Genomic DNA, 26,185 nt, shown 5'->3' with positions numbered 1-26,185 from the left:
TCTTCCTTCATTCCTTTTCCTGAGGATGGATTCATTTTAATAGCTGAGTTCAATAATTATTTAAATCAGCAAGCAGGAAACCTTGACATAAATCATCAATTTTAATATTATTTTGCATTTGTACTTTTTTTAAAGTTATTTTCCAAAAGCCAGGTTACAATAAATACATATTGATTAGTAACTAAATATAGTCTTTAGACTAAATTCAGTATTACTTTTGGCTAACTAAGAGGGTATACTATCTATATACATTTAAGCAATTATATAGATTAACATACATTCAGTCTTAATCTTTAAATCATTAGAAAATGTAAATGATGTGTGTGTGTGTATATATACACACACACCATTTACATTTTCATATATATATATATATATATATATATACACACACACACACACACACACACACCACAAATGTGTAATATATATATTACATATGATTTGTGTTGAGCAGCATTTGAATGGAAATTGGAATGCAATTACACATGTACAAAAATAGCATTTCAGAGTTATCGCTTAAATAAAACTATCTTTAATATGTTGAATACATAAGAAAAAAGTTTATCAAAACATGTTTCTCATTAAAATTGATTTATTAAACAAAAGGAACTATTATTTGTAGTTAATTGAACTGTTTCTGGTCATCATATTCTTCAGGATTTTAGAATTAAGAGATTTCATATTTTTATGCCTTGTTTTGATTTACGGATTCAAAGAAGAAAACAAAAACCTTTTGATGGACTAGTCCTTGAACTGAACTAGTAGAATAAACTGAGAAGAAGAAAATATTTTCTTTGCACTTACAAAAGCAGCTACTGCTATCAAAAGCTGGTTTAGCACTTGAACAAACTCTGGATCCAGGTGCTTAACCCTAACTTCCACCAGTTCAGGGGTCTGTCTGTCTGTTTAAAATTTTGGCAGCAAATATATACTGCTTGGATTTTTTTTTTAACATTTATTTTTAATGATTGATTGTAGACAACTTAGGCTTTAACATGGGTTGCCATAATTTCAGATTTAATATTAAGTGTAATTTTTAAATAAAAATGTATTTAAATTAAAAAATCCTTTAAAAAAATCAATTTGTATCCACCTTGTTTTTCCTACTCTCCATTTACCCAATATTTTTGTGTGTCCTCCATACTGTCCATCCCAACCCCCAGGATGTACACCATACACACCTTTCACATTTGGGTATCTAAACACTGTCCCCAACCGCAAGCCGCCTAGCTTGTGTCCCTCTGCTGTCATTTTCCTGTTGGTGCTGCCCATCTCAACCTCCAATGTGGCTCCCATCCAGTCACCTCTTCCTTCAATTCCTCACTCTGCTTGCAACTTCTACTACTCTCCCAGCTGGGGGCAGCCTAAAACTCAGTGCCCCAGCAATCTTCACTGAACTGGAAGTATCACTCCAGCAGAATTCTATTTCACTCCAAGCTCAGCTACATGCACGAGATCACAAATGGGCTGCAGGTGTGACAGGGCTGCAAATGCACAAGTGTCAGTTGCAACACATAATGATTAACTCCTTTCATAGATTTTTAAGGACAGAAGGGATCACTGTGATCATCTAGTCTGATCTATATTACACATGCCATAACTCTTCTCTGAATTAACTCATACTTCAAGTCCAAAATCCGTGGTTGAACTAGAGCATGTCTTTTAGAAAAACATTCAATCTTGATTTAAAAATCTCCAGTGACAGACAATCCATTACAACCCATGGTAAATTGTTCCAATGGTTAATTACATTCACTGTTAAAAACTCATGCCTTATTTCTAGTCTCAATTTGTCTAGCCTCAGTTTCCAACTATTAGATCTTGTTAAACACTCTCCGATTTATCTACATCCTTCTTCATTGTGAATACCAGAACTGGACACAATATTCCACCAGTGCCAAATATAGACACAATAGAACCTCCATATGCCTGCTCAATAACCCTATTTATACATGCAAGAATTGCATTAGCCTTTTTGGTCATTGCATCACACTGGGCGTAGCTTATGTTCTGCTGATTAGCCACAAAGAAGCCTCACATCTTTTTTAGAGTCCCTGTTTCTGGAGAATAGCGTTGCCCATCCTGTAAGTAAAGAACAAAAAATGCAGGACAAGGTGAATGGTCTTACATTTGGCCGTACTGAAACGCATATTGTTAGCCTGAGCCCAGTTTACCAAGCATTCTAGATTGCTCCATATCAGAGACCTTTCCTCTTCATTATTTACCACTCTCTCAATCTTTGCAATAGCTACAAGCTTTATTGGTAATGATGTTACATCCTCTTTCAGCCCATTGATAAAAACATTAAATAACATAGGGCCAAAGAACTGATACTTGTGGGGTGCCATTATAAACACATGTGCTCATTAATGATTCCCTCTTTAAAATTCTACTATTCATCTAGTAATGAACCAAAACAATTGTTAGGATTCCTTTTGCTCCTAATATATTTAAGAAACTCTTTATTGTCCTTAATTCTGCACGTCACAAATGTCCTTTTGCTTCCCGTACCAATTTTCTGCAATTCCTAGTTTATATTCACTGCTTTCACTCTCCCCATTTAGCTATATCTATCGATGTGTCAATTTCCACTTTTTTATACCTGCTTTCACTTCCTCTCTAAGACAAGATTTTTTTAACCTGTGTATCCTCTCTCAATGGTACTTTCTGAACATCTAGTAACATGTTCTTATACAGTTACCTATTACCATTTTCAATTTTCTGTTTATATTCTCTTCACTCAACTGATTTGGCTCAACTGTTTTCAGCTTTGAGCAACTGATCCATTTGCAGCACCTAGTATATTCACATTACTGGTTTGGAATTACTTGGGTTTCACATAAAAAATGCAATCAAATCAATCACAGAACTAAAATTAGTGGTTAAGTGCAAGTGATCAATTCTTCTCTCTCACTGTCAAGATAAGGCCTAACATTGAATTCCCCTGGGTTGGATGCAACACTGAGTTAGGAAACTTACTCCTGAGGAAATTCTGCACCAAAAAAATTAATAATTCTGCACACAATATTTTTAAATTGTGCAATTTTTATTGGTCAATAAATAAATGTGGATACTCCAGCATAGTAGCGGGGAGCACAGGCCACCGGCTGCACAGAAGTGGGAGATCACTCTGCAGCCTCCCCACTTCCAGGACACTGACTCAGCGGTTCGGCTGCACCCAATCTGGACACAGTGCAAGGGCCAGGCCTGCCCCATAAACACCCCCAGGGCCCTGCCAATCTGTGGCAGGCAGGCTCAGCCCAGTAAGATCCAGGTATGGAGGGGCTTAAATGTCGGGGGAACCAGGGTGGGGTGAGAGGGTTCTGTGTGGGGCAATCTGACTGCAGGTGGCTCAGTGGGGGGTCTGGATGAAGGGGGGATGAGGATGCACAGGGGCTCGTTGAGGGGCTCCAGGTGAAGGGACAATGGGACTCTGCAGAGGGTCCAGGTTAAGGTGGATATGGCTAAGAGGAAGGGTCTGGGTTTGAGGGGGATAGGGCTCAGCAGAGGGCTCTGGATGTGGGGGCTCAGTGGCATTAGGGGAGTGGGGCTTGATGGAGTGGGGGTCTGGGTGTAGCTGGTTGGAACTCAGTAGGTTGGGGGTCTGGGTGGTCCAGGTGCAAGAGAGGGTGGGGCTCAAGTGCAGGGAGCTCAGCGGTGGATGGTCTGGATGCAGGGGTCCAGATGCAGAGGGGGTAGGGCTCAGTGGGAGGAAGTGGTATCGGGGGGCCCTCCGAGTACAGGGGATGAGGATCAGTGGGGCAAAGGTTCAGGTGCAGGGGACTTGGTGGAAGGATTCTGGGTGCAGGGGGTGAGGCTCGGTGGAGGCAGATCTGGATGGGGGTTGGGCAGTTGGGGGAGCAGCTCCCCATACAGTGACCACTCTCTACCATGGCTGAAGAGCAATGGGGGCAGGAAGCAGGGAGAGTATAGCACTTCCTGTAGCTGGAGGAGGTTTCTGGATGTGGGTCTGACCCAGACCCAGCCACTCCTTGCAGGGGAAGAGCAAGTCCCATCGTCTCTTGCCTCTAGACCAGCCGGAACTAGCAGCTGAGCCCAATGCAGGGTAGCAGACACTGGCTGAAGAGTCCCTAACCCCACCTAATCCCTCAGTGATTGACCTCTCTGTCAGCTGCTCTAGGCACCTGAAATGACATGTCCACGCTGCTGGGCAGAGGCAGGTGATCACTCTTGCGGCTTCTCTGTGAGAAAGTCATTTTCCTGCAGGGAAGAAAAGAAATCTGCAGGGGACATGAATTCTGCACAGACATAATGGTGAAGAATTCCCCCAAAAGTAGAAAATGACATCTGTAATTTTTTTTTTTTTAATAAATTCCAGCATGAGATCTACTTCTGCTTGTGAAAGTGATGGCAGAGCAGAGGGTCTGACACTGGACAGGTATAATGCAAAAGGCAGGGATCTCAATTACCAAAGAATTCTGTTCCTATGCATCCTTTCAGAGCTGTAAAATTCTAAATTAAATAAGTCACTCTATCATATCAAAGGGTAATTATTCCTCTGTTCCATCTTCCTGAAGTATCTGATTTACTCTAGCTTTCATTTTCTCAACTAGGTCAATTTTCCACACAGTAACTTCAATGAACCTGCTAAATCAGGATGCAATTTTTTGTTAAAAGAGGGATGATGCAGCAGCATATTAAGAGTAGATTAAGCCTCATTAATTGTGATGGCAACAAAAGCCACCAGTTAAGTTATACTTCTTACTACTTCCATCATTAAATCACTTTTTAAAAATGTCAATGTTTATGGCTACTAAATCCTCAATATGAGTTCCTATGGAAACACACTTTTTGTATTAAATTTGAGAGTATGTTTTTTTTTTTTAAATAGCCCAAGCCTTCACTCCACAGCTGAAGAGGAGGTTTGCATGTACTCTTCTTTCAGTGCATGTAGCAGAAGTCATCAGGGCAGCACAAAGTGACAAACAGGCGAAGTTCCTTCTGCTACACTAGGTCTCCACTTGTTGGAAAAAAGGACAAGAAATCTCCTCTACCACCTATCCAAAGCATTCCCAAAGTAGCAGAGGGTAATTGATCTAGAAAGTCATTGCTTGTTCAGGAAAGCTTGGGGAAGCTGAGAAGCAAGAGAAGCAGTACAAAAAGAACAGGGGTACTTGTGGCACCTTAGAGACTAACAAATTTATTTGAGCATAAGCTTTCATGGGCTACAGCCCACTTCATCGGATGCATGTAGTGGAAAATACGGAAGGAATACACACGCACACACAGAGAACATGAAACAATGGGTATTACTATACATACTATAAGGAGAGTGATCAGTTAAGGTGACCTATTATCAGCAGGAGAGAAAAAATTGTTTGTAGTGGAAATGAAAATGGCCCATTTCCAGCAATTGACAAGGAGATGTAAGGAACTATTGGTGGGAGTGTGTGAAATAAGCATGGGGAAATAGTTTTACTCTGTGTAATGGCCCATGCACTCCCAGTTTTTATTCAAGCCTAATTTGATGGTGTCCAATTTGCAAATTAATTTCAATTCAGCAGTCTCTCACTGGAGTCTGTTTTTTAAGTTTTTTTTTGTTGTAATACTGCAAATTTTAGGTCTAATCGAGTGGCCAGAGAGATTGAAGTGTTCTCCAACTGGTTTTTGAATGTTATAATTCTTGACGTCTGGATTTGTATCCATTTATTCTTTTACACAGAGACTGTCCGGTCTGGCCAATGTACACAGCAGAGGGGCACTGCTGGCACATGATGGCATATATCACATTGGTAGATGTGCAGGTGAACAAGCCCCTGTGGCATGGCTGATATGATTAGGTCCTATTATAGTATCCCCTGAATAGATATGTGGACAGAGCTGGCAACGGGCTTTGTTGCAAGGATAGGTTCCTGGATTAGTGTTTTTGTTGTGTGGTTGCTGGTGAGTATTTGCTTCTGGTTAGGGGGCTGTCTGTAAGCAAGGACTGGCCTGTCTCCCAAGATCTGTGAGAGCGAGGGATCGTCCTTCAGGATAGGTTGTAGGTCCTTGATGATGCGCTGGAGACGGGTTAGTAGGGGGCTGAAGGTGATGGCTAGTGGTGTCCTGTTACTTTCTTTGTTGGGTCTGTCTTGTAGTAGGTGACTTCTGGGTACTCTTCTGGCTCTGTCAATCTGTTTCTTCACTTCAGCAGGTGTGTATCGTAGCTGTAAGAATGCTTGATAGCAATCTTGTAGGTGTTTGTCTCTGTCTGAGGGGTTGGAGCAAATGTGGTTGTATCACAGAGCTTGGCTGTAGACAATGGATCGAGTGGTGTGGTCTGGATGAAAGCTGGAGGAATGTAGGTAAGTATAACGGTCAGTAGGTTTCCGGTATAGGGTGGTGTTTATGTGGCCATCAATTATTATACTGTAGTGTCCAGGAAGTGGTTCTCTTGTGTGGACTGGTCCAGGCTGAGGTTGACGGTGGGGTGGAAGTTGTTGAAATTATGACGGAATTCCTCAACGGCTTCTTTTCCATAGGTCCAGATAATGCAGATGTCATCAATGTAGCGCACGCAGAGTAGGGACATTAGGGGACGAGAGCTGAGGAAGCGTTGTTCTAAGTCAGCCATAAAAATGTTGGCATATTGTGGGGCCATGCAGTTACCCATAGCAGTGCTGCTGATCTGAAGGTACACATTGTCCCCAAATGTGAAATAGTTATGGATGAGGACAAAGTTCAGACACCAGATTTGCCGTGACATTATCAGGCATACTGTTCCTGACAGCTTGTAGTCCATCTTTGTGCGGAATGTTGGTGTAGAGGGCTTCTACATCCATAGTGGCTAGGATGGTGTTTTCAGGAAGATCACTAATGGACTATAGTTTCCTCAGGAAGTCAGTGGTGTCTCGAAGATAGCCAGGAGTGCTGGTAGCATAGGGCCTAAGGAGAGAGTCTACATAGTCAGACAATCTTGCTGTCAGGGTGCCAATGCCTGAGATGATGGGGCATCCAGGATTTCCAGGTTTATGGATCTTTGGTAGCAGACAGAATACCCCTGCTCGGGGTTCTAGAGGTGTGTCTGTGTGGATTTGCTCTTGTGCTTTTTCAGGGAGTTTCTTGAGTAGATGGTGTAGTTTCTTTTGGTAACCCTCAGTGGGATCAGAGGGTAATGGCTTGTAGAATGTGGTGTTGGAGAGCTGCCTAGCAGCCTCTTGTTCATATTCCAACCTGTTCATGATTTAAATAGTACAGTATCTCCTATCCTGCTAATAGAGTTACACACTTCCCCTGGCAAGCAGCATAGCTCACAAGCTGCTTTCCTGACCAAATGCTTCAACACATTGTTAACCCACCAGCACATCCCCCTTTCCCCCCTACCCCCACCTTATCCTTATAGAAGCAGTTTGTTTTTTTCACAGGCAAAGTCCCAACCTAACACACGCAGTTCTGCCCACTGGTTTTCATCTAGCAAGGGCTTCTGTAACAGCCCCAGCCTTCAACCAGGAAACAAAGGGCAGGCTGGGGCCATTAAATAACTTTTTAAATCACAAACAAAAATTAATATTTTAGCCCCTTTTAGGGTTTTATTAGCAATTAACCTCTTAAATTAAATGACTGGGAGGTTAAGCATGGGAAAGGATCTTCTATGACACTCACCACAGCAGTGTGTCACAAAATGACTTTATCCTCGCATCATGGTCAGTTAAGGAACAACTGCATTGTCCTACAGATGGCAAACTGAGGCACAGAGAGACTGTGGGTACGTCCAGACTACCCACCGTATCGGCAGGTAACGATCGATTTTTCGGGGATCGATATACCGCGTCTCATCTAGAAGCGATATATTGATCCCCGAACACACTCCCGTCGACTCCGGAACTCCACGGGAGCGAGCAGTGGTAGTGGAGTTGACATGAGGAGCGGCGGACGTCGATGCCGCGCTGTGAAGACCTGAGATAAATTGATCTAAGATACTTTGACTTCAGCTACACTATTCACGTAGCTGAAGTTGCGTATCTTAGATCGATACCCCCTCTAGTGTAGACCAGCCCTGTCTAACCAGAGATCACACGGGAAGTCTGTAGCACAGCCATTATTAAAATGTGTCTCCTGAATTCCAGTTCAGCACCCTAGTCACAAATCTATCCAATTTTCCATGTCTTGATACATGCAGTGCCCTAATCCAAAATCTTAATCTTTAAACTTAATTTTACCCACCCCTCTGTGGAAGAGTTTCTTAGAAACCACCTCTTCATTTCCAACCCAGAGAGACAGCTTTACTCCATGGGGATTCTGACTCCAGGAAGACATTTAAAGAGGAGGAGCACAGGACCTCCCAGTTGTTAGACATCTTACTGCAGGAGATCTCATTGAGCCTAAACTTTCAGAACACAATGCAAAACCCACCTTTTCGCAAAGGCCTTCCCCCAGTGAAGAGACGACATCCTTTCTCAAGGCCAGATAATGATAAGCATGAAGAGAAAAAAAAAGAAGAAAAGGAAAAAAGTAAAAAGCAAATGAAGTATGGAGGAGCAGACAGTTGACATTCCTTTAGACAATGTAAGCTCTACATTACATCTAAATATTCGGAGCTTAGACACCACAATGGGTGCATCAGAAACACTCAAGACAGAGAGGATGATTAGATTCACTAATTAGTAAGATTTCAGAGTTAAATATAGTACTCTAGGAAGTTGCTAATACAGCTGGGAAAACCTGTGGTAAATGGAACTTTATTTTGAATTCTTCAAGTGGGCATAAAGTATTAAACAGATTACACACAACGTTTGAAATAAATTTACTTGCTCACTCAGTCTATGAAGGTTTATTGAGAGGAAGGCCCAATGATACCAATTTCTGCAGAACCAAAACTGTCTTTTAAAAAAATTGAAGTCTCTAGCTCACGTGGTTATGACGACAGCCCTCCACATAGCAAGCAAACATAAGCTAATATATAGTGCTGTCTTCCAACGTCTGTAGACATCTCCACTGCCTCTGCTGTAACTCATAGCTTTGTGTTACAGCAAAGTAAAGTGATCTGTCTTAATTTTTATGGCTGCTATATAGAACTCTCTGGAAAGTAAAGGAGCCAATAAGAATCATGTCAATTTAACAAGCTGCACCACGTGTGCTTTTTTAAATTTCAATGGAAAAACGTTAAAAATCCCATTCTCTGCAGTGTTTATCATTCAAACATTATGCAAATATTTGAGAAATTAAGTAAAACTGAGGAACTGACTTGTTTTTTCATTGTCCACCCCCAGATACAGAAAGCAAACAAAAGAAATTGGATGTTTGAAATTCATTTTCATAGTAACCTAGTGTTATTCATAATATAGGTGAAGTGAGGAAAAAAAAGATAGACCACTCCCATTTAATAAGACAGATTATGAAGTTACTGGAAATATTAGAGCACCATAAGGTATTTAAAGCCCAGGTTCACTCCCTTCATTCACACTAAGTAGCAGTACACCTGTACCTCGATATAACGCTGTCCTTGTGAGCCAAAAAATCTTACCACATTATAGGTGAAACCGTGTGATACTGAACTTGCTTTGATCCACCAGACTGCGCAGCCCCGCTTCTCTGGAGAGCTGCTTTACCGCGTTATATCCGAATTCGTGTTATATCGGGTGGCATTCTATCGAGGTAGCGGTGTACCTTACTTCACACATAATTCAATAGATATTTAGGGGACTATGTACGGTACTATTCAACAAGAGTAAGGACTCGGACAGAATCTGGTCCCTAGGGCATTAGCAGAAGTACATAGTTTTACTCCTGAGGGCATTCTGTGCCAAAATAAAAATTCTGCACCCATTTTAAAATTCTGCAAATTTTATTTATCAAATGTGGAGGCTCCAGCATGGCACTGGGGAGCACAGGCCACTGACTGCACTGAGGCGGAATATCACTGTGAAGCTTCGCCTTGGGACATGGGCTCAGTGATGAGGCTGCACCCAACCCTGACACAGTGTAAGGACTGGCCCTGCCCCTCCATGTGGGCTGGCAGGCTCAGCAAGGCAGGATCCAAGTGTGGAGGGGCTTAATGTGGGGGGATACAGGTGGGGGTTAAGAGGGCCCTGTGCGGGGCAATCTGGGTGCGGGTGGCTCAGTGGAGGATCCAGGTGTGTGTGGGGGATCTGGATGCATAGGGTCTTGCTGGGGGGTTCTGGGTGCAACGGTAATGGGACTCTGAAGGGGGGTCCAGGTGAAGGTGGTTGGGGCTCAGCATGAGAGGTCTGAGCATGGGGAGCTCAGTGTGTGTGGGGGGGTCCAGATGCTGGGGGAATAGGGCTCAGTGGAGTTGGGATCCAGGTGCAGTTGGTTGGGGCTTGGTGGGGTGCGGATGGCTTGTCGGGATGGTCCAGGTGCAGGAGGAGTGGGACTCATTGGGGGGGGGGGGTTCTGAGTGAAGGGGGGTGAGGGTCAGTGAGAGGGTCTAGGTAAATGAGGGGGTCTGGATACAGAGGGGTTGGGCAGATTGGGGAGCAGCTCCCTGTACAGGGATCCCTCCCCCTGCAGCTGAGGAGTAATGGATAAAGGAAGCGGGATGGGGGGAGTGGGGGAGTAGAGTTTGCAGAACTTCCTGCAGCTGGAGGAGAAATCTGGGGGTGGGTCTGACCTGGCCCTGGATGCCATGAGGGGAAGAGGAAGTCCTGTCCTCCCCACCCCAGCCGGGAATAGCAGTTGAGCCTGGCACAGGGTAGGAGCCACCAGCCAGGTCTTCCCCAGTCCTGCCTCCTGCCCTACAGTGATTTACTTCTCTGGTGGCTGCCCTAGGCACCTGAAACATACTTCTGGGGAGGGTCGCATGACCGCTTTTGTAGTTTCCTTTTGCTTCCTCATCAGAAAGTCATTTTTCTGCAGGGAAGCAAAGAAATCTGTGGGGGACAAATTCTTCACATGCACAGTGGTGCAGAATTCCCCCCAGGAGTAACAGTTTATACATGTGCAATCACAATAGTATGGTCAATGTGGTGATCAAATAGAGTATATAAAAGTCAGGGCAGAATTTGACCAAAGAAGGGGATAAAGGAATCTTCTATCACTAAACCATAAGCATTTAGTAAGATGGTTTGAATGGTTCCAAGTCCGAGTCTTGCTCTCAGAAATAAACAATTTATTGTGCAAATACAATGTTACGGCCTCAGACAGATAATCTCCTGCCATTTGTCCACTCAATGAATGACACTCAATGAAACTGACTGGCCAGTTAAACAAGGTCACACTTGCCAAACAACAATCAGTTAAAATAAAAAAGAAATTAATCTTTAGTACAAATAGCCTAGACATCATGACACATACCCCTAATTCTCCCAACTCCCTGGGGCAGGGGAGGGGAGGGGGAATAATTGAATTGGGGACACACTCACTTAATCTCAGCAAATGTGACAGAGCCCCAAAACACTGCATTCAGTAGACATGTGAGGGCTAATAACATTGACTGGCCAACAGGATGTGTGATGCCCTGCCATATGTGGCAAAGAGATTTCCATCCCTCAAATTGTTTTATGTTAGCTCCGCATGAGAAATACTAATAACTGTGTAGGACAAAGAATGAGTTCAGTGGACAGAAGCTCAGTGACAAAGCTGGTTATCATAACACCAAAGATCCAGAATAGGAAATAATTTGCTTGTTAGGGCTCAGTAACCATAGACAAGAGACAAATTGATCTTGTAGGGCAATAGCGTACTAAGAGTGCTGCTACTCTGCCTAGGAGACCCCTTCCAGTGTAGTCACATCCCTGATTTTTCTCAGTTCCATCAGACACAGCAAATGATCAGTGTGAGCCACACTCCATATACTATATGAAAACAAATCTATTTTGTTGTCTAGTGCTAATCATGGGTTACAAAACCCAGCATAGGAATCCTTTTAATACAAAATATACCCAACTGTGGCAGTGTTTACAAAATAAACTTTTTTAAGGCACTTGATACTCACATATCTGGATCTGAAATTTATCGCATTTTCCAAGTAATATTTGCTTTATTTACTGACCAAAATGAATATTTACTGACATCAGCACTGGAGAGTAGTAGCTAAGAGGAGCAAGCTACATTCTACTCTGCATCATCAATAAAATTGCCAACTAAGTTGGTTCCAGAATCATCATTGTTAGTAATTATATATGAAACAAAAAGGACCCAGACATCAGGTCAAGCTTGCAGTTAGAAAAACAATTTGCAGGAACAAATCTGATATAAAAGCTTAGATACATAATGGCTCAACAAGATGCCGTTTTAGAAGACATATGCTTTGACCCATAAATATACTTATTAAATTGGATCAAAAGAGACAGTTTCATTTAAATCAATGGGTGCTCAGCACCCCTCAAAATCAACCCCTAAGTGCATATATAGTCTATTAGGCACCTCTCCATAGCAGTTCAACTTCTACCAATTTAAGGGGAGGACATTCGCCACTCTAAACAGAACGAGGTAGCATTCTCCCATCCTCAAAAGAAGCTTGATTAGGCTTGGTGTACACTAGCAACTTACGTCGGTATATGTACACCGCTCAGGGATGGGGAAAATCCACCTCCCTGAGCGATGTAGTTACGCTGACCAAACCTCTTGCGTAGACAGTGCTCTGTTAACGGGACGGCTTCTCCTGTCAACACAGTGACCAACTCTCAGGAATGGAATACCTATATGGACAAGAGAAACCCTCCCATCGGCATAGGTGGTGTCTTCACTAAGGGCATGGCTACCCTTGCAGATGTGGAGCACTTTGAGTTAAACAAGCCTTCATAAAGCGCAGCAGAGAAAGTGCTGTAGTCTGTCCACACTGACAGCTGCCAGCGCACTGGCGTGGCCACATTAGCAGCTCTTGCAACGGCCACAGAGAGCAGTGCATTGTGGTAGCTAGCCCAGCATGCAAGTGGCTGCAACGTGCTTTTCAAATGGGGGGTGGTAGTGTGCTGTGTATATGTGAGGGGAGACAGAGTAGGTTTTGGGGGGGCTCAGAGCATGTCAGCATGCTGTCTTGTAAGTTCAGAAAGCAGCAGACCTTCCCTCCCACCTCTCTCTCACACAGCATTCCACAGTAATGGTTCCTTTGTCTCAGAGCAGATAAGCAGCCAGCTGTCAAACGGAGCTTTCAAAGAGTGGCCACTTTGACTTAAGGGGATTATGGGAGGTTTCCGGAGGCTGATCAGAGCACAGTAATACAACACCTCATTCACGCTGATGCTGGTGTGCTCCAGCAGGGGCCAATCATATGTTATTCTACTCGCCAAGGTGGAGTACCAGGAGCACTCTAGCCATAGGGTCAGAGCCCTCTATGTGCCTTGCCAGTGTGGACAGGTAGTGAGCTAGTGCACCCAGGACTCCTTTAATGTGCTGTAACTCACAAGTGTAGCCAAGCCTTAAGTGCTACAGCAGTGCAGCTACACTTGTGCAGCTGTGCTGCTGCAGTGCTTTAAGTGTAGACAAGTCCTTAGTCTCTCCCATTTTTGTGACAGCAAAGTCCCGGAGAGAGGTGGTATTTGACCAAGCATGGGAGGAAGTAGCAAAAACGTGCTATTGTGAGAAACAAGGGATCTAGAGGGACAGTTACCTCCAATCTTAGCCAGAATTATCTATGCTTGCACCACTCTTGAATTTTAGTCAATGAGGAGTTGTTTCTGGGTCAAGCTAGAGGGGTACAGTTTTCTTTTAGTTGTTTATGCATGTAGTGTAACACAGAAAGAATGAAAACTGCTTCATCAAAATGCAAGAATGTATTTTGTGAAATGCCTACCAAAAAAAGGCATTTTGGTTGTGCCACAACACCCAATTAACTTGGGAGATACAGATTACATCTAACTTGGGAGATACAGATTACATCAGAGGTTCTCAAATTGTGGCCCATGAGCTCCATTCAGGTGGTCCGTGGATAGTTCCCGCTAAGATGCGTGCCTGGGCAGCTGTACATGAGAGAATGAAGGACCACACACCTAATTAGTGGAGCTGTGCAGGCATGGCTCCACTAGTTAGGTTCCTGGACAAGACACACATGTAAGGTGAGGTGGTAGCCTTGGTGTGAATAGGGGGTACGTGAGAGGGGGCAATGAGGTGAGAAGAGGGGGTGGGGGGGAATTTGGGACATGCCAGGCTGCGGCGTCCAGATAAAGAGGTGACTTTCACCAGCTCCAGGGCTGCGGCTGCTGGGGAGAGACCCCCCTCCTTCTCAGCCCCAGTTCGGAGGCTGCCACAGTCAGGGAGAGAGGGCGCACCCATCATATTAGAAAGGTAAGACTACCGATATTAAAATATGAGCTGTGTGCTTTTATTTGTAGAACAAAAAACGTTAATTAAGGGTTATTTTTATACAGCACTTTTATCCAAAGTGCTTTACAATAATTAGCTAATGGTACAAACATTTGGAAAGGTCATTTAGTGGTCTGCTGAGACCCTCAGCAATTTTCAATTGGTCCGCGGGAAAATAAGTTTGAGAACCATTGGATTAGATGATTCAGTCAAACTGGCATGTGACATGCCTAACTTTAACATGCCAAACTATTCACTCTTAATACACTGCAAGAATAGTCATATATTAGATGTAGTTCAAAAGTACAATGCGGTATTTAAAGGTATTCCAAGTACTAAAAAAATCCAAAGGAGTATATTTCACACCCTTAATTAAATTTGTGATAAGCACAAAACATTTCATGTGGCGTTTCCTGTGTAACTGTTGCAGGGGGGGCAACAGTTGGGCTTCGTTTGCTTATTAGGGTACATTTAATTTCTTCTAAGTGAAGGTGGCAATTTAATTTGGTCTGGAACCTGTGAATTGCTATAAAAGAGACCATGATGATCATTTAGTCTGACCTCCTATACAACATAGGTCATAGAACTTCCACAAAATAGTTCCTAGAGCATATCTTTTAGAAAAACATCCAATTGTCATTTAAAAATTGCCAGTGATGGAGTAGCCACCATGATCCTCAGTAAATTGTTCCAATGGTTAAAAATGTATGCTTTATTTCCAATCAGAATTTGTCTAGCTTCAACTTCCAGCCATCACATGGTGTTATACCTTTCTCTGTTAGACTGAAGAGCCCATTATGAAATATTTGTTCCATATATAGGTACTTACAGACAGTAATCAAGTCACTCCTGAATCTTCTCTTCTCTTCTCAGTTATCTCAATGTTTAAAATATCTTATGAAAACATTCAAGGAGAGCTATCCCTGGCAAAAGGTACACAGGATTTTTCTGACCCTAATTTCATGTTGCCAGAGATAGCCTTCCGATTACATACTTCTATTTATAATAGGACATTTCTAGTAAACATTGCATAAATCAAATCTAATCTTCCAGATTGTCTGCAAACACCCTAATCTGCACAAATTAACGCACTTTAAATAATAATATAACACTTTCAGGGCCATACTTAGGATTTTGAGAGGGACTTCAGAGCTACCAGGAACTTCCTTTTGCAGAAGTGGAGCCCATCTACTTGTGGTTGGGTTTGTGCAAGCATAGTTTACCCCTGGTGAAATTCTGTGCCACTGTGCATGTACAGAATTCATGTCCTCCACAGATTTCTTTTCTTCCCTGCAGAAAAATGACTTTCTGACAGGGAAGCTGCAAGATCAGTCACACACCACTCTCTAGCAGTGCAGGTATATTGTTTCAGGCATCCAGAGCAGCCGGCAGAGAGGTAAATCACTACAGGCTGGGAACACCCTAGCCAGTGGCTCCTACCCTGAGCCGGGATCAGCTGCTAGTCCCGGTTGAGCTGGAGGCAGGAGAGGACGGTGTGAGGTTGCACTCCACGTGAGTGTGAATATAATATAACTGAAATATGCTTTATACAAAGATCTCTTGTAAAGTATCATTACAAAGCTTATAATCTACTTAGAATCTTGATGGCTCCCATTGACCAGCACAACTGGTTGCAAATGGCTCTGTTTTACTTGTAAGCCTTCCTGTGTTCCTGTGAGTCAGATCGGGAAAAATGGAGGCTTGGGGTCTCACAGGACATGTGACCATGTCACCTAGTACTGGAATCCATCTTAAGCCTGGTGCTTTTCCATTTAGAAGGCAGGGTGGGGACATAGAGACAAAAGATTCCTGCCTTGTGCCAAAGCTATAAAGGAGGTGAAGGAGAACAAAGGGGGCTGCAGTCATGAGAAAACCCCTAGTTATCATCTGAGCTGGAACCAACAAGAACTATACCAGGGGAAAGGATTGGGCCCAAACTAGGAAGGAGTCTAGTCTGTGAAAAATGCTTATTGGAACATCTCAGAGTGAGAGTTACCTGTATTCAGTTTCTTAATGTATTAGGCTTAGGCCTTGGCTATACTGGCACTTTATAGCGCTGCAACTTTCTCGCTCAAGGGTGTGAAAAAATACCTCCCTGAGCGCAGCAAGTTACAGCGCTGCAAAGCATCAGTGTAAACACGCTCCCAGCCCTGTAAGCTAATCCCAACGGGGAGGTGGAGTACCTGCAGTGCTGGGAGAGCTCTCTCCCAGCGCTGGCGCTGCGACCACACTCGCACTTCAAAGCGCTGCCGTGGAAGCGCTCCCGCGGCAGCGCTGTACAGCTGCAAGTGTAGCCATACCCTTAGACTTGCGTGTTTTGTTTTATTTTGCTTTGCTTGGTAACATACTTTGTACTGTCTATTACTTGAAACCATTTAAATCCTATTTTTTATACTTAATAAAATCACTTTTGTTTATTAAGTAAGAGTAAGTGATTAATACCTGGGGGTGCAAACAGCTGTGCATCTCTCTCTATCAGTGTTATAGAGAGCATACAATTTATGAGTTTACCCTGCATAAGCTTTATACAGAGTAAAATGAATTTATTTGGGGTATGAATCACATTGGGAACTGGGTGCTGGAAATAGGTAACTTGCTGAGCAGTTTTGGTTAAAGTCTGCAGCTTCAGGGGCATGGACCTCATGCAGCAGACTAGTGCATCTGGCTCAACAAGGTCGGATTCTGAAGTTCCAAGCTGGCAGTGGAAAATGAGCTCAAAGGTAATTTCAGCATGTCAGGTGACAGTCCCAAGGGGGTCTCTGTAACCAAACCTGTCTCAGACGGGACTTCCTCTTCCCCTGCAAGGAGAGGCTGCGGCTGCGTCAGGCCAACACCAAGAACTCTCACCCCCACCAAGCTGCAGGAAGCTCAGCATCTTCCCCTGCTTCCCGCCCCCATCACTTCTCAGCTGCTGGGGGGGGTGTCACTGTATGTGCAGCTGCTCCCCCATCCTCCCAAACTCCATGCATCCGACCTTCCATACCCAGACACCCCTGCCAAGCCTCACCCATACACCCCCAACCCCCGCTAGCACTCTATACCCAAACCCCACCCCACTGAACCTCAACTCCTGCATCTGGAGCCCCCCTCACCCAGCCCCTCTGCCTCCAGACTCCCACCCTGAACCCCAACCACTCCCTACTGAGCTCCCTGCACTCAAATCCCCACCCTGATGAGCCCCACCACCCTAAGCCCCCACATCACTTACCCCCAACTAGCTGCACCCAGACCCCTACCCCACCAAACCCCACTCCCCCAGCACCCGGACTCCCCTGCTGAGACCCCCACACCTAGACCCCTTCACTGAGCCCCAATCACCTTCACCTGGAAGCCCCTGCAGGGTCCCATTGCCCCTGCACCTGGACCTCCTCCCCGTCCCCCATGAGCCTCTGTGCATCCAGATACCCCCCACACCTAGACCCCCCACTAAGCTGCCAGCACCCAGATTGTCCCACAGAGAACCCTCTAACCCCACACCTGGATCCTGCCACACTGAGTCCCTTCACACTTGCACCCTGCTGGTTGAACTTGCCTGACCCATACTTAGTGTATCTGGCACAGAGGGGCAGGGCCCTAGGATGTTCCTGGGGCAGACTCAGGCCTTGTGCTGCGTCAGAGTCGAGTGCAGCATCGCTGCTGAGTCCGTGTCCAGGGGTGGGAGTGGGGGAACTGCTGGGCGATTTCCCACTTTCATGCAGCCAGTGGCCTATGCTCCACACTGCCATGTGGAGCCTCTGCATTAATTTATTGACAAATAAAACCTGCAGAATTTTAAAAGACTGTGCACAGAATTTTTAATTTTTTGGCACAGAATGCCTCAGGAGTAATAGTTACCAACATCTCTACATTTTTAAAATGGGAAATCCCCCATATTAGCTATGGCCATGAAGATTACTAAAGGGCAAATTGTAGTTATTTTCCCCCAACTATTTAAACTTTAGAATTCATAGTAGTTAGCAAAATTAAGAACTGCTCAAAACAGGTACCTCATCCCTTTACAGATATACAATATATGTAATGGAAATACAATAAAATAGAAGTATAAAATAAATAAAATTAATTAGCCTGAAAGTTGGTATCTCATCCCTTCCATTTCTTCATGCTTTTTAAAATCTCATTCATTTGAAGGATTTCCAATGTACAGGGCTCCTCTTGAGCCAAAAGATCTACCACCACTGGGAACTCTGACATAGCCCAGCCCCTGGGACACTTGACCAATGAACCCCATCCAGGCCTGGGGCTCTCTCAATGGCTGGGAACACACATATCCAGGCCAGAGGGCCCTGGCCATATAGAGGCTGTCATTATACCCAGGAAAAAGATGGTGCATCAGAGCTGTGGCAGACTAGCACCCATCCTTGGGCAGGGGTCAGCCATGGGGGGGGGGGGGGGAGGGCAGAAGAGGTTTCACCCTCTTACTTTAAATAGCACTTCACCAACCCTGCAATACGTTACCCAGAATCTTGTGAGTCAGCCACACACGTGCATCAGTCTCTCACTGACTCGGGGCGGGGGGCAGATGCGCATATGTAGCTGATGTATACGATTCTGAGTAATATAAATGAATTTTTTAATTTGACAAATAGATTTTTTATGCAGGTGACAATATTACTAAATTAGGAGTTGAGAATTTTTGGTGGTAAACGGGAATCTCCCTGACATACCAGGAGACTCAGTAGGTATGGCCAGCAGCCTTCAGCTTAGCACGTTCCTCAGATGAGCTGCTCCACCCTTGTGGCCAGAAGCTACAATGGTAGCTCAGAGCTCATTTTCAGACAGTCAGCCAGCCTGCAGAAGTCCTAGTGCCATCAGTGGAAGTCAGATAGCTCCCCTACAAATGAGTCACCCCGATCCTGTTCCTACGAAAAATAAGGGACTCCTGGCCACAGATACTTGAGCCTCAATGGCCAGCCCTTTTTGGCTGGGAAACATGAATAACCAACATCCTTAAGGGAAAAGCACTGTGACAAACTTTCCACTCTAACTGTTTACGTTTTGAAGGATCTTTCTGTAACAAAGAGAGCTATACATTGCCTTTTATTAACTAAAAAAAAAAAAAAAAAAAAGGAGAAAACAGGAAAAAAAATGAAGCACGGATAATGAGGCCTTGTCTACATTTCAGAAATCACCCATTGCTGAACATGGTGAACTGCAAACAGAGACAAAGACAAACTTTGTACACTATCATTTCAAAAACTAACCAGAGTTTCAGAAACATCACTTAATGTGACAGGTTTCCGAGTGTGATTTGTCCTTGCCTACATGTGGGGGTTAAACCAGGCTTAACACTGGTTAAACTGTATCCTTTATCAGCACTAGGTAATTTTCCTAGTATAGAGAAGACATTAAGGGGTCCCATGACCATGGCCCAAAGGCTCTCTGAATACTTTGCATTTCTCAGCATCTTTCATCTAAAGATCAAAGTGCTTTAGGAACATTAATTAAGGCTTATCTAGGTAATTAAGGCTTCATTTTACCTTCCAATAAAATACAACCATCTTTGAGGTGGAAGAACAGTTAGACTAGGAGCGAATTATATGGTATTTTAGAATTAAGATAGGAATATAATTAATTTTGCATACAATTGAAAATGTAAATATCAGAGTTGAAATCTGGCCAGAACAACACTTTACATTAAAGTTCCTAGAGCAAATATTTGTATCACTGATGGTCACAACATCTGAAAGGTGGTACTTCAAGCAGTACAGTACTATATACATGGGTTTTGGTTCAGTGTGACTAAAAAGGAAGAATTAGCCTACTGAATGACAATACTACTAACGACAGGAATTCCTGAGTGGTTACCCAGCTCAGTTTTGCTTAGCTTGCAATTTTGCCTTGATCAGAGTATAAAGTGACATGTCTGCAAGCACTGAAGACAAGCACTGTACAATAATTAAGAAAATTACTAAGGAGTTTGTTCTATATTTTGAAACCGGAATGAAATATCCTCCATGGAAAAAACTTCAACTCTAGCCCCAAATGTCAAATAACATGTTTCCGAAGTATTAAACTAGGATTTAAACCAAATTATAGAACCAGTTTTAAACAATTTCTAAAGTGGTTTGACTGGTTGATCAGGATAAGGCCAAACTAGAGTTTAAAAACCTTGATCCAATGCAGCTAGGAGCACAATGACTGGCCAAAACATTACAGGGGAATCTGTTTAGGCCATTTGGAAGTTCAGCTGAATACAAAAGGTCACTACAATTTTATTTTTTTATGCTTTTCTTCAACAGGGCAGCTCTGGCCCTTAGGCTGAAGCCCACTGAGATTCTGCAACAAAATATGCTTAGCTGACTTTTTTCTCAATACAGCCCTTAGCCTGCAGGCTGTACCAAGTAATAAAACAAAACAAAACAAAAATCATAGATGAGAGAAATGACTATTATGTCAATAAAATCCAAATCCTACTAATACAGTGACTGTTTTATGCAGCATGTTTTCTAATGCTTTGTCTGGTCTTGTTTAAAAATGTCTCCAGTAATAGGGTTTCTACCAATTCTCTTAGAAGACTACTTGCTCTCTAACAAATTTAGCAATTTTCTTAATATTCAGCCTAAATCTTCCTTATTTCAGTTCAAAACAGGTATCTCTCTCCCCAATCACCTTCACTCAGACCCAGCATATGGTTTCTAAAGGACACCAGGTTATATTCATAATGAAAGAAATATAAATAATGCTCACTGATTTTGCTTATTTGTGCTTCAGAGCGGTATAAACTACAACTCATCTGCATATCCTCTCACACTAAACAACCTGTATTTTTCTTAATAATTTTTCCTTTTAGATTGATTATTCTGAGATCAAATAACTTTTGTCTCAACTTTAAGCAAATAAGGTTCCTACTTAGAGAGGATCTGTCTCACTGAGTTTGATTTTTGATATTAGGTTTCGACATAGCATTTTATCTGAAATATTTTAATAAATTGTAATATTACTGTTAACTTGAGCCTATTAAAAACATGCAGTTTACAATATATTTAGCATTGACTGTCAAATGCTACCCTTTAACAGAGGGAAGACTTTCCGACTTTACCGCTAATTTCAGAAAACGGGACCTTTCATCATCATCTGAACAGGTGACAATAAACCCATTATTCTATCCATTAATAATCATACAAATTAGAGCTGGAAAGCCTTATCTAGGTCACCCAGTCCTCCCCTGCCAATACAGGATTGTTCTCTGCACCCTGTTTGCTAGTGCTTTATTGGCTTGTTTCAGCAATTATTTTACACTTCAACTTTCAAACATCAGGTCAGATGGATTATTTTTCCCAAATTCTGCATCACTAATATATGAGACAGTACTGTATTTGCACTGCATATGATACATTAAAACATTACAGGGTTTGTCATTTTTTTAACACTACCACCAGCAAATCAAGCTCTTGAGAAACACTTAGTTAAACTGTAATTTAGTAAGCAGGCATAAGACCTCAATGACAGCACTCACAATAACAATACTCTTCACACACCGGTAAAACATCTGTTTAACAGCATCCAGCTGCCAGGACAGTGCCTTGAACCAGTGTCACAACAGTAGGAACATAGTATTTACCCACGATGCCAGGCTCCACTTTGGGGATTTTAAATTACACAGTTTGATTCTGTACAGTGTCTTTCATTCAAATTACACCTATGGATTTATATTGGCATAGAGAGGGCCAACATCTGCTAAAACAAATGCACATTTCTCTCTGGCAGTTTTTCTTCTGAGACATTTTTGTGTCTGGACACAATACACCCACCCTTCTCTAGGCATGCCATCCTTTGTGTATAGCAGTCACATTCAGCCACACGAGTGACAGAGTCCCCAGAGCACTTCAGCACACACGTTCCTTAGGTGACAGACAGATCCGGCCACCCCAGCAGCGCCCACTCACGCCCCCACGCCACAGAAAGCCCAGCCGGCGCTCCCAGGTTACTTACATTCTCAGTGTCGCGTTCATTCACCGTAGGCAATGGAGTTCTAGTGGACATTTTAATTCGCTTGTGCTGGAGCACCGGCTGCCTCCGACAGCAAAACAAAACACCCCCCTCCCCAACAAAAACCTACCACTCCCCTAAATAATGCTTGTCACTCTGCTGCGAGACAGTGGTTACGCAGGGCCACCATCAAGGGACGGGGTGGGGGGCTGCTTATTTCCACCGCCGCCACCCCACTTCTGAGCTATATTCCAGCCTGGCGATGGAGCAGCGTCTGCCCCTGGGAGTCCTCAGGGCTCATCCTCCAGCCAGCTTAGGAGCCCAGCGCGCCGAGGGGGGAGGCGGTGGGTGGTGGGGGGATCCTCGCAGAGCGCAGCGGGCTGACGGGGGCGAGGAAGCGGGCCGGAGAAGGCAGCGGGGCGCTGCAGAGCCCGGCCAGGAAAACAAGCCGCCTCTCCGCAGCCAGCTCCGAGCACCGGCAGCCAGGCAGGCCCGCTCCGAAGCGCTTCCCTCTCCCCCCAGCCCCGCTTCACCGGGCCTCTGCTCGCATGCTGGGCCTCCCCCACCCGCCACCGCCAGCCGGCTGGCCCGGACTCCCCTGCGCCTTCCGAGCCGGGTGTCAGGGGCCCCGCTCCGGCAGCCTGCAGCCCCCGCCCCCACTCCGCCGCTCAGCGCCGCCCGCTCCGGGATGGAGGATCCAAGATGGCCGCCCGGCTTCCTCCGCTCCGACTTGAACCGGAAGAGCCCGCCCCCTGGCCTGATGCGGGGCTGGGCGGCCGGCGCCGGCTGCTTGTTGCTAGGAGGCCTGGCCCTGGCGGGGTGGGGGAGGCGAGGCTTCCGCAGGGACTGAGCGGCCCTGGGGGGAGGGTGGCACCTCGTGTGTCAGTCCAGGCTTGGGGCTGCTGAGCTCACCCACCAAACCCAGCCCCTCAGCCACAGGCGCACCCACCCCAGCAACCACGCAGCCCAGCTGTCGGGCTCCGGGCATGCACCAGCAGCACCGCCCTCCTCACCTCACATGGCATTCACACCACCGTGCTCCATCTCGTGTGCCATTGGCACCAACAGCACCGCCCTGTGCCACCTCCATGGCATTGGCAGCACTTCCCTGCTCTGCCTCTGTGGCATTGGCGCTAGTGGGAGCACCTAGTCACCTCAAGTGGCATTAGCACCAGTGGCACCACCTTGCTCAGCTCGTGTGGCATTGGTACCAGCGGCACCACCCTGCTCCACCTCTATGGTGTTGGTGCCAGCGGCACCGATCTGCTCCACCTCATGTGGTGACTCTGCTCTGACATGCACAGCCTTAGCCCAAGTGGCACTACCCAGCTCCATCTTGCATAGCATTGACACAAATGGCACTGCCCTGGCTGGCCTTGGATGGCAATAGCACCATCACCATTGCTCTGCTCTGCTTCAGCTAGCATTGCATATTCTGTGGTAATGGCCCAAGTCACTTTGTGACCCAGTAGCAATGCTGCCACATAGGAGCAGTTACTGTAAATACAATCCCATTTTGTTATAAGAGTCACTCTAACCCTGACTCCCTTTGAAAACAATTGAGTGTTGCAGAGGTTCTCACTGTGGCCTTTGAAAGCTGGACGATCTCATAGTGCTGGCTTCACCTTTCTGTTTCCTGCTGCTAAAACATTTGAAACTAAAAACACATTAAATACTTTCCTAATATTAATTTTTGTAAACAATTGCTGTAGTTGCCACTAGAACGTTACAGGATTGCGAAAATGCTGGGAAGTAGTCCATGTGAGAGTAAATGGGAAGGAAGGTGGCCTGCATATTTTGAATGGGAGGGGAGATGGTGCACCATGAAGGATGTAGGGGAAGGTAGTACATGTGATTGTGAAGTGGTGAGGAGGTGGTCCACATGCTTGTGATTGGGAGGTGTCTACGTTAGCAAGAATGGGTGGAAAGTAGTCCACATAACTGCATGATTCTATTGGGAATGGATGGGGCGAAGGCCAGAGACAATTTCTTTATAAAAATATGGTCCACAGTATGAAATGTTGGGAAATCTCTGGTCTAGAAATGAAAATTTTGGAGCTGATTCAGCTGTCCATTAACAAAGTTAGGGGTTACGCCCCTGGGTTTTCAATCCTGAAGCTTATTTGCCGAAAGCAAAATCACAAGAGACTCAATCCAGAAGTTTTAATTTCCCCTTCTGGTAACAGTATATTTAAGGCTCCAGCCCTAAACAGGGGTTGTGTAAGTATGGCCCTGTGATGGGGTGTTCACTTCACACTAGCCTGGAAAGGGTTAGTGTGTCTTAGGAGGGGCTAAATTAGCAGATAGGCCACACCTGAGGGAGAGTTTATGTTTGACAGGAAAGCACTGACGTGGAGCCCAGCTGGACAGGAATAAGCAGGGCTGGTATAAAGTCAAGAAGTTTACAGCAGAAAGAGGTGGAAAATGGGGCCCAATTAAGGCTGCCAGTTTTGATTGGCAATATTCCTGGAGGTTTCATCACATAACAATCTTTAATTAAAGATTAATCTTTAATTCCTGGAGACTCCAGGGGAATCCTGGAATGTTGGCAACCCTAGGCCCAACTAAAAAAAAAATACTTGTTTGCAATTCTTTAAGAATACTGGAAAAGGTGTGAGACTGTAAGTCATAAACAAGATATGAAGTACAGTGCATGGTGTCATAGACTCAGGAAATGAGTCTGCTACACCACAAAGCCGAAGAAGGAAAAAGGTGGCATTTTGCAAGCCTATAGTCTTTCTCTGGGCTTAGAAGGAAAAAGGAAGAAACCCAGGGGGAAGGTAGAAGCCCTGGGCTCCAGGTCCCGAAGGAAGGGTTTACCAAGAAGGGGGTGGAGTGAAAGCCTGATAGAGATGTGGGAGGAAAAGGATCAGGGAAACAGTTGTAAGGTTTTCAAGCAATGCAGACCTTGAACACTATTTGAGGGTTGCTGAGATGGAACCCAGTGTACTGAGTAGGCCTCGGTTCCCCTACTAGTCACTGGACATAGCTTTGAACTGGAAGTCTGACAGGAATGATACCTGGTCAACCAGCTCAGTGACTTTGATTCCCCAGAAGGGGAAAATGATAGTGACTTGGTCTGAGGCCCAAGCCACAAAGAGGGAGCATAGCAATTCCTGGAGCATAAGAGGGTCTGCAAAGTGAGTGAAAGACAGAAGTGGGTTTCAGACTCAGCAGAGCTGTTCCGTAGATGCAGCCACAAGAAGGCATGCCAGGGGTGAGTAGAGAACTCTGAGACAGGCCCAGTGGGACTTCACATGGGAGTAACGGGCTGCACTTGTGGACCTTTTGCAAGATTGAGATATACAGTATTATGGGTGAGCTTTAGTGTTAACATTATGCCTAGTTCTTGTGTGTAGGAAGGGGTGAGAATCTGTTATCAAAATGTAATGCTGACAGATGGGATCGAACCTGGGACATCTGAAGCTTAGTGCATGAGCCAAAAGCCAACTGGCTGTTAAGCAGACTTATTTAACACTCTCTCTTAGTGGTCTCAGGACCACTAGATGGGACAGAACACCACACCCAGAAGCTGTGTGGGCTACATAGTTCCCCGAGCTGAGGAAATGTGTCCTGAGCTTCAGAGTCTCCCCAGTTGAAATCCCAGATGACCTCTCACTTGGATCGCTGACAGATCCTAGTGGTTAGAGGGTGGAATTGAACCTGGGACCTCTGGAGCTTAGTGCATGAGCTTCTACTGCACGGGTGGCTGTGGCTCTTCAGAAGTTAATATGCAGCTCCTTGTATAGGCATTAACTCTGGGGCTGGAGTTACAGGCTGTAACTTTCCAATGTGCTGAGGGGTGCTCACTGCTCAACCTCTGGCTCTGCCACAGGCCCTACCCCCACTCCATCCCTTCCTGCCCGCTCCCCTGACCCTGACGTGCTCTCACTCCTCCCTCCCCCCAAGCCTCCTGCACCCTGTGAAACCACTGATGGGGAGGGAGGGGGCGGCGCTAATTGGTGGGCTGCCAGTGGGTCGAGGGTGCAGGGAAATGATGGGGAGCTGCTGCCGTATTACTGTGGCTCTTTGGCAATGTACATTGGTAAAT

At 44.9% G+C, this 26,185-nt stretch overlaps 1 protein-coding gene across 5 annotated transcripts in view; it reads right to left on the bottom strand.

Moving 5' to 3' along the window:
* Positions 1-22,823, bottom strand: part of MARK3 (microtubule affinity regulating kinase 3) — a 100,651-nt gene extending 77,828 nt beyond the window's left edge. For 2 of the 5 annotated variants that reach the window (XM_050954132.1, XM_050954133.1), the window contains exons 1-2: positions 22,138-22,821; positions 8,356-8,394 (exon numbers count right to left, since the gene is read on the bottom strand). In XM_050954132.1, the coding sequence (XP_050810089.1) occupies positions 8,356-8,394; positions 22,138-22,188 (90 nt within the window). In that variant the 5' untranslated portion in view covers positions 22,189-22,821. Of the gene's footprint in view, positions 1-8,355; positions 8,395-22,137 lie in introns of all 5 variants that reach the window. The other 3 variants (XM_050954129.1, XM_050954134.1, XM_050954131.1) reach the window with 3 other exon arrangements.
* Between the last annotated feature and the right edge of the window lie 3,362 nt (positions 22,824-26,185).

The sequence above is a fragment of the Gopherus flavomarginatus genome, chromosome 5 (genome assembly GCF_025201925.1).
Source record: "Gopherus flavomarginatus isolate rGopFla2 chromosome 5, rGopFla2.mat.asm, whole genome shotgun sequence".
Classification (NCBI taxonomy): Eukaryota; Metazoa; Chordata; order Testudines; family Testudinidae; genus Gopherus; species Gopherus flavomarginatus.
This window is presented reverse-complemented; position numbering and strand designations above follow the sequence as displayed.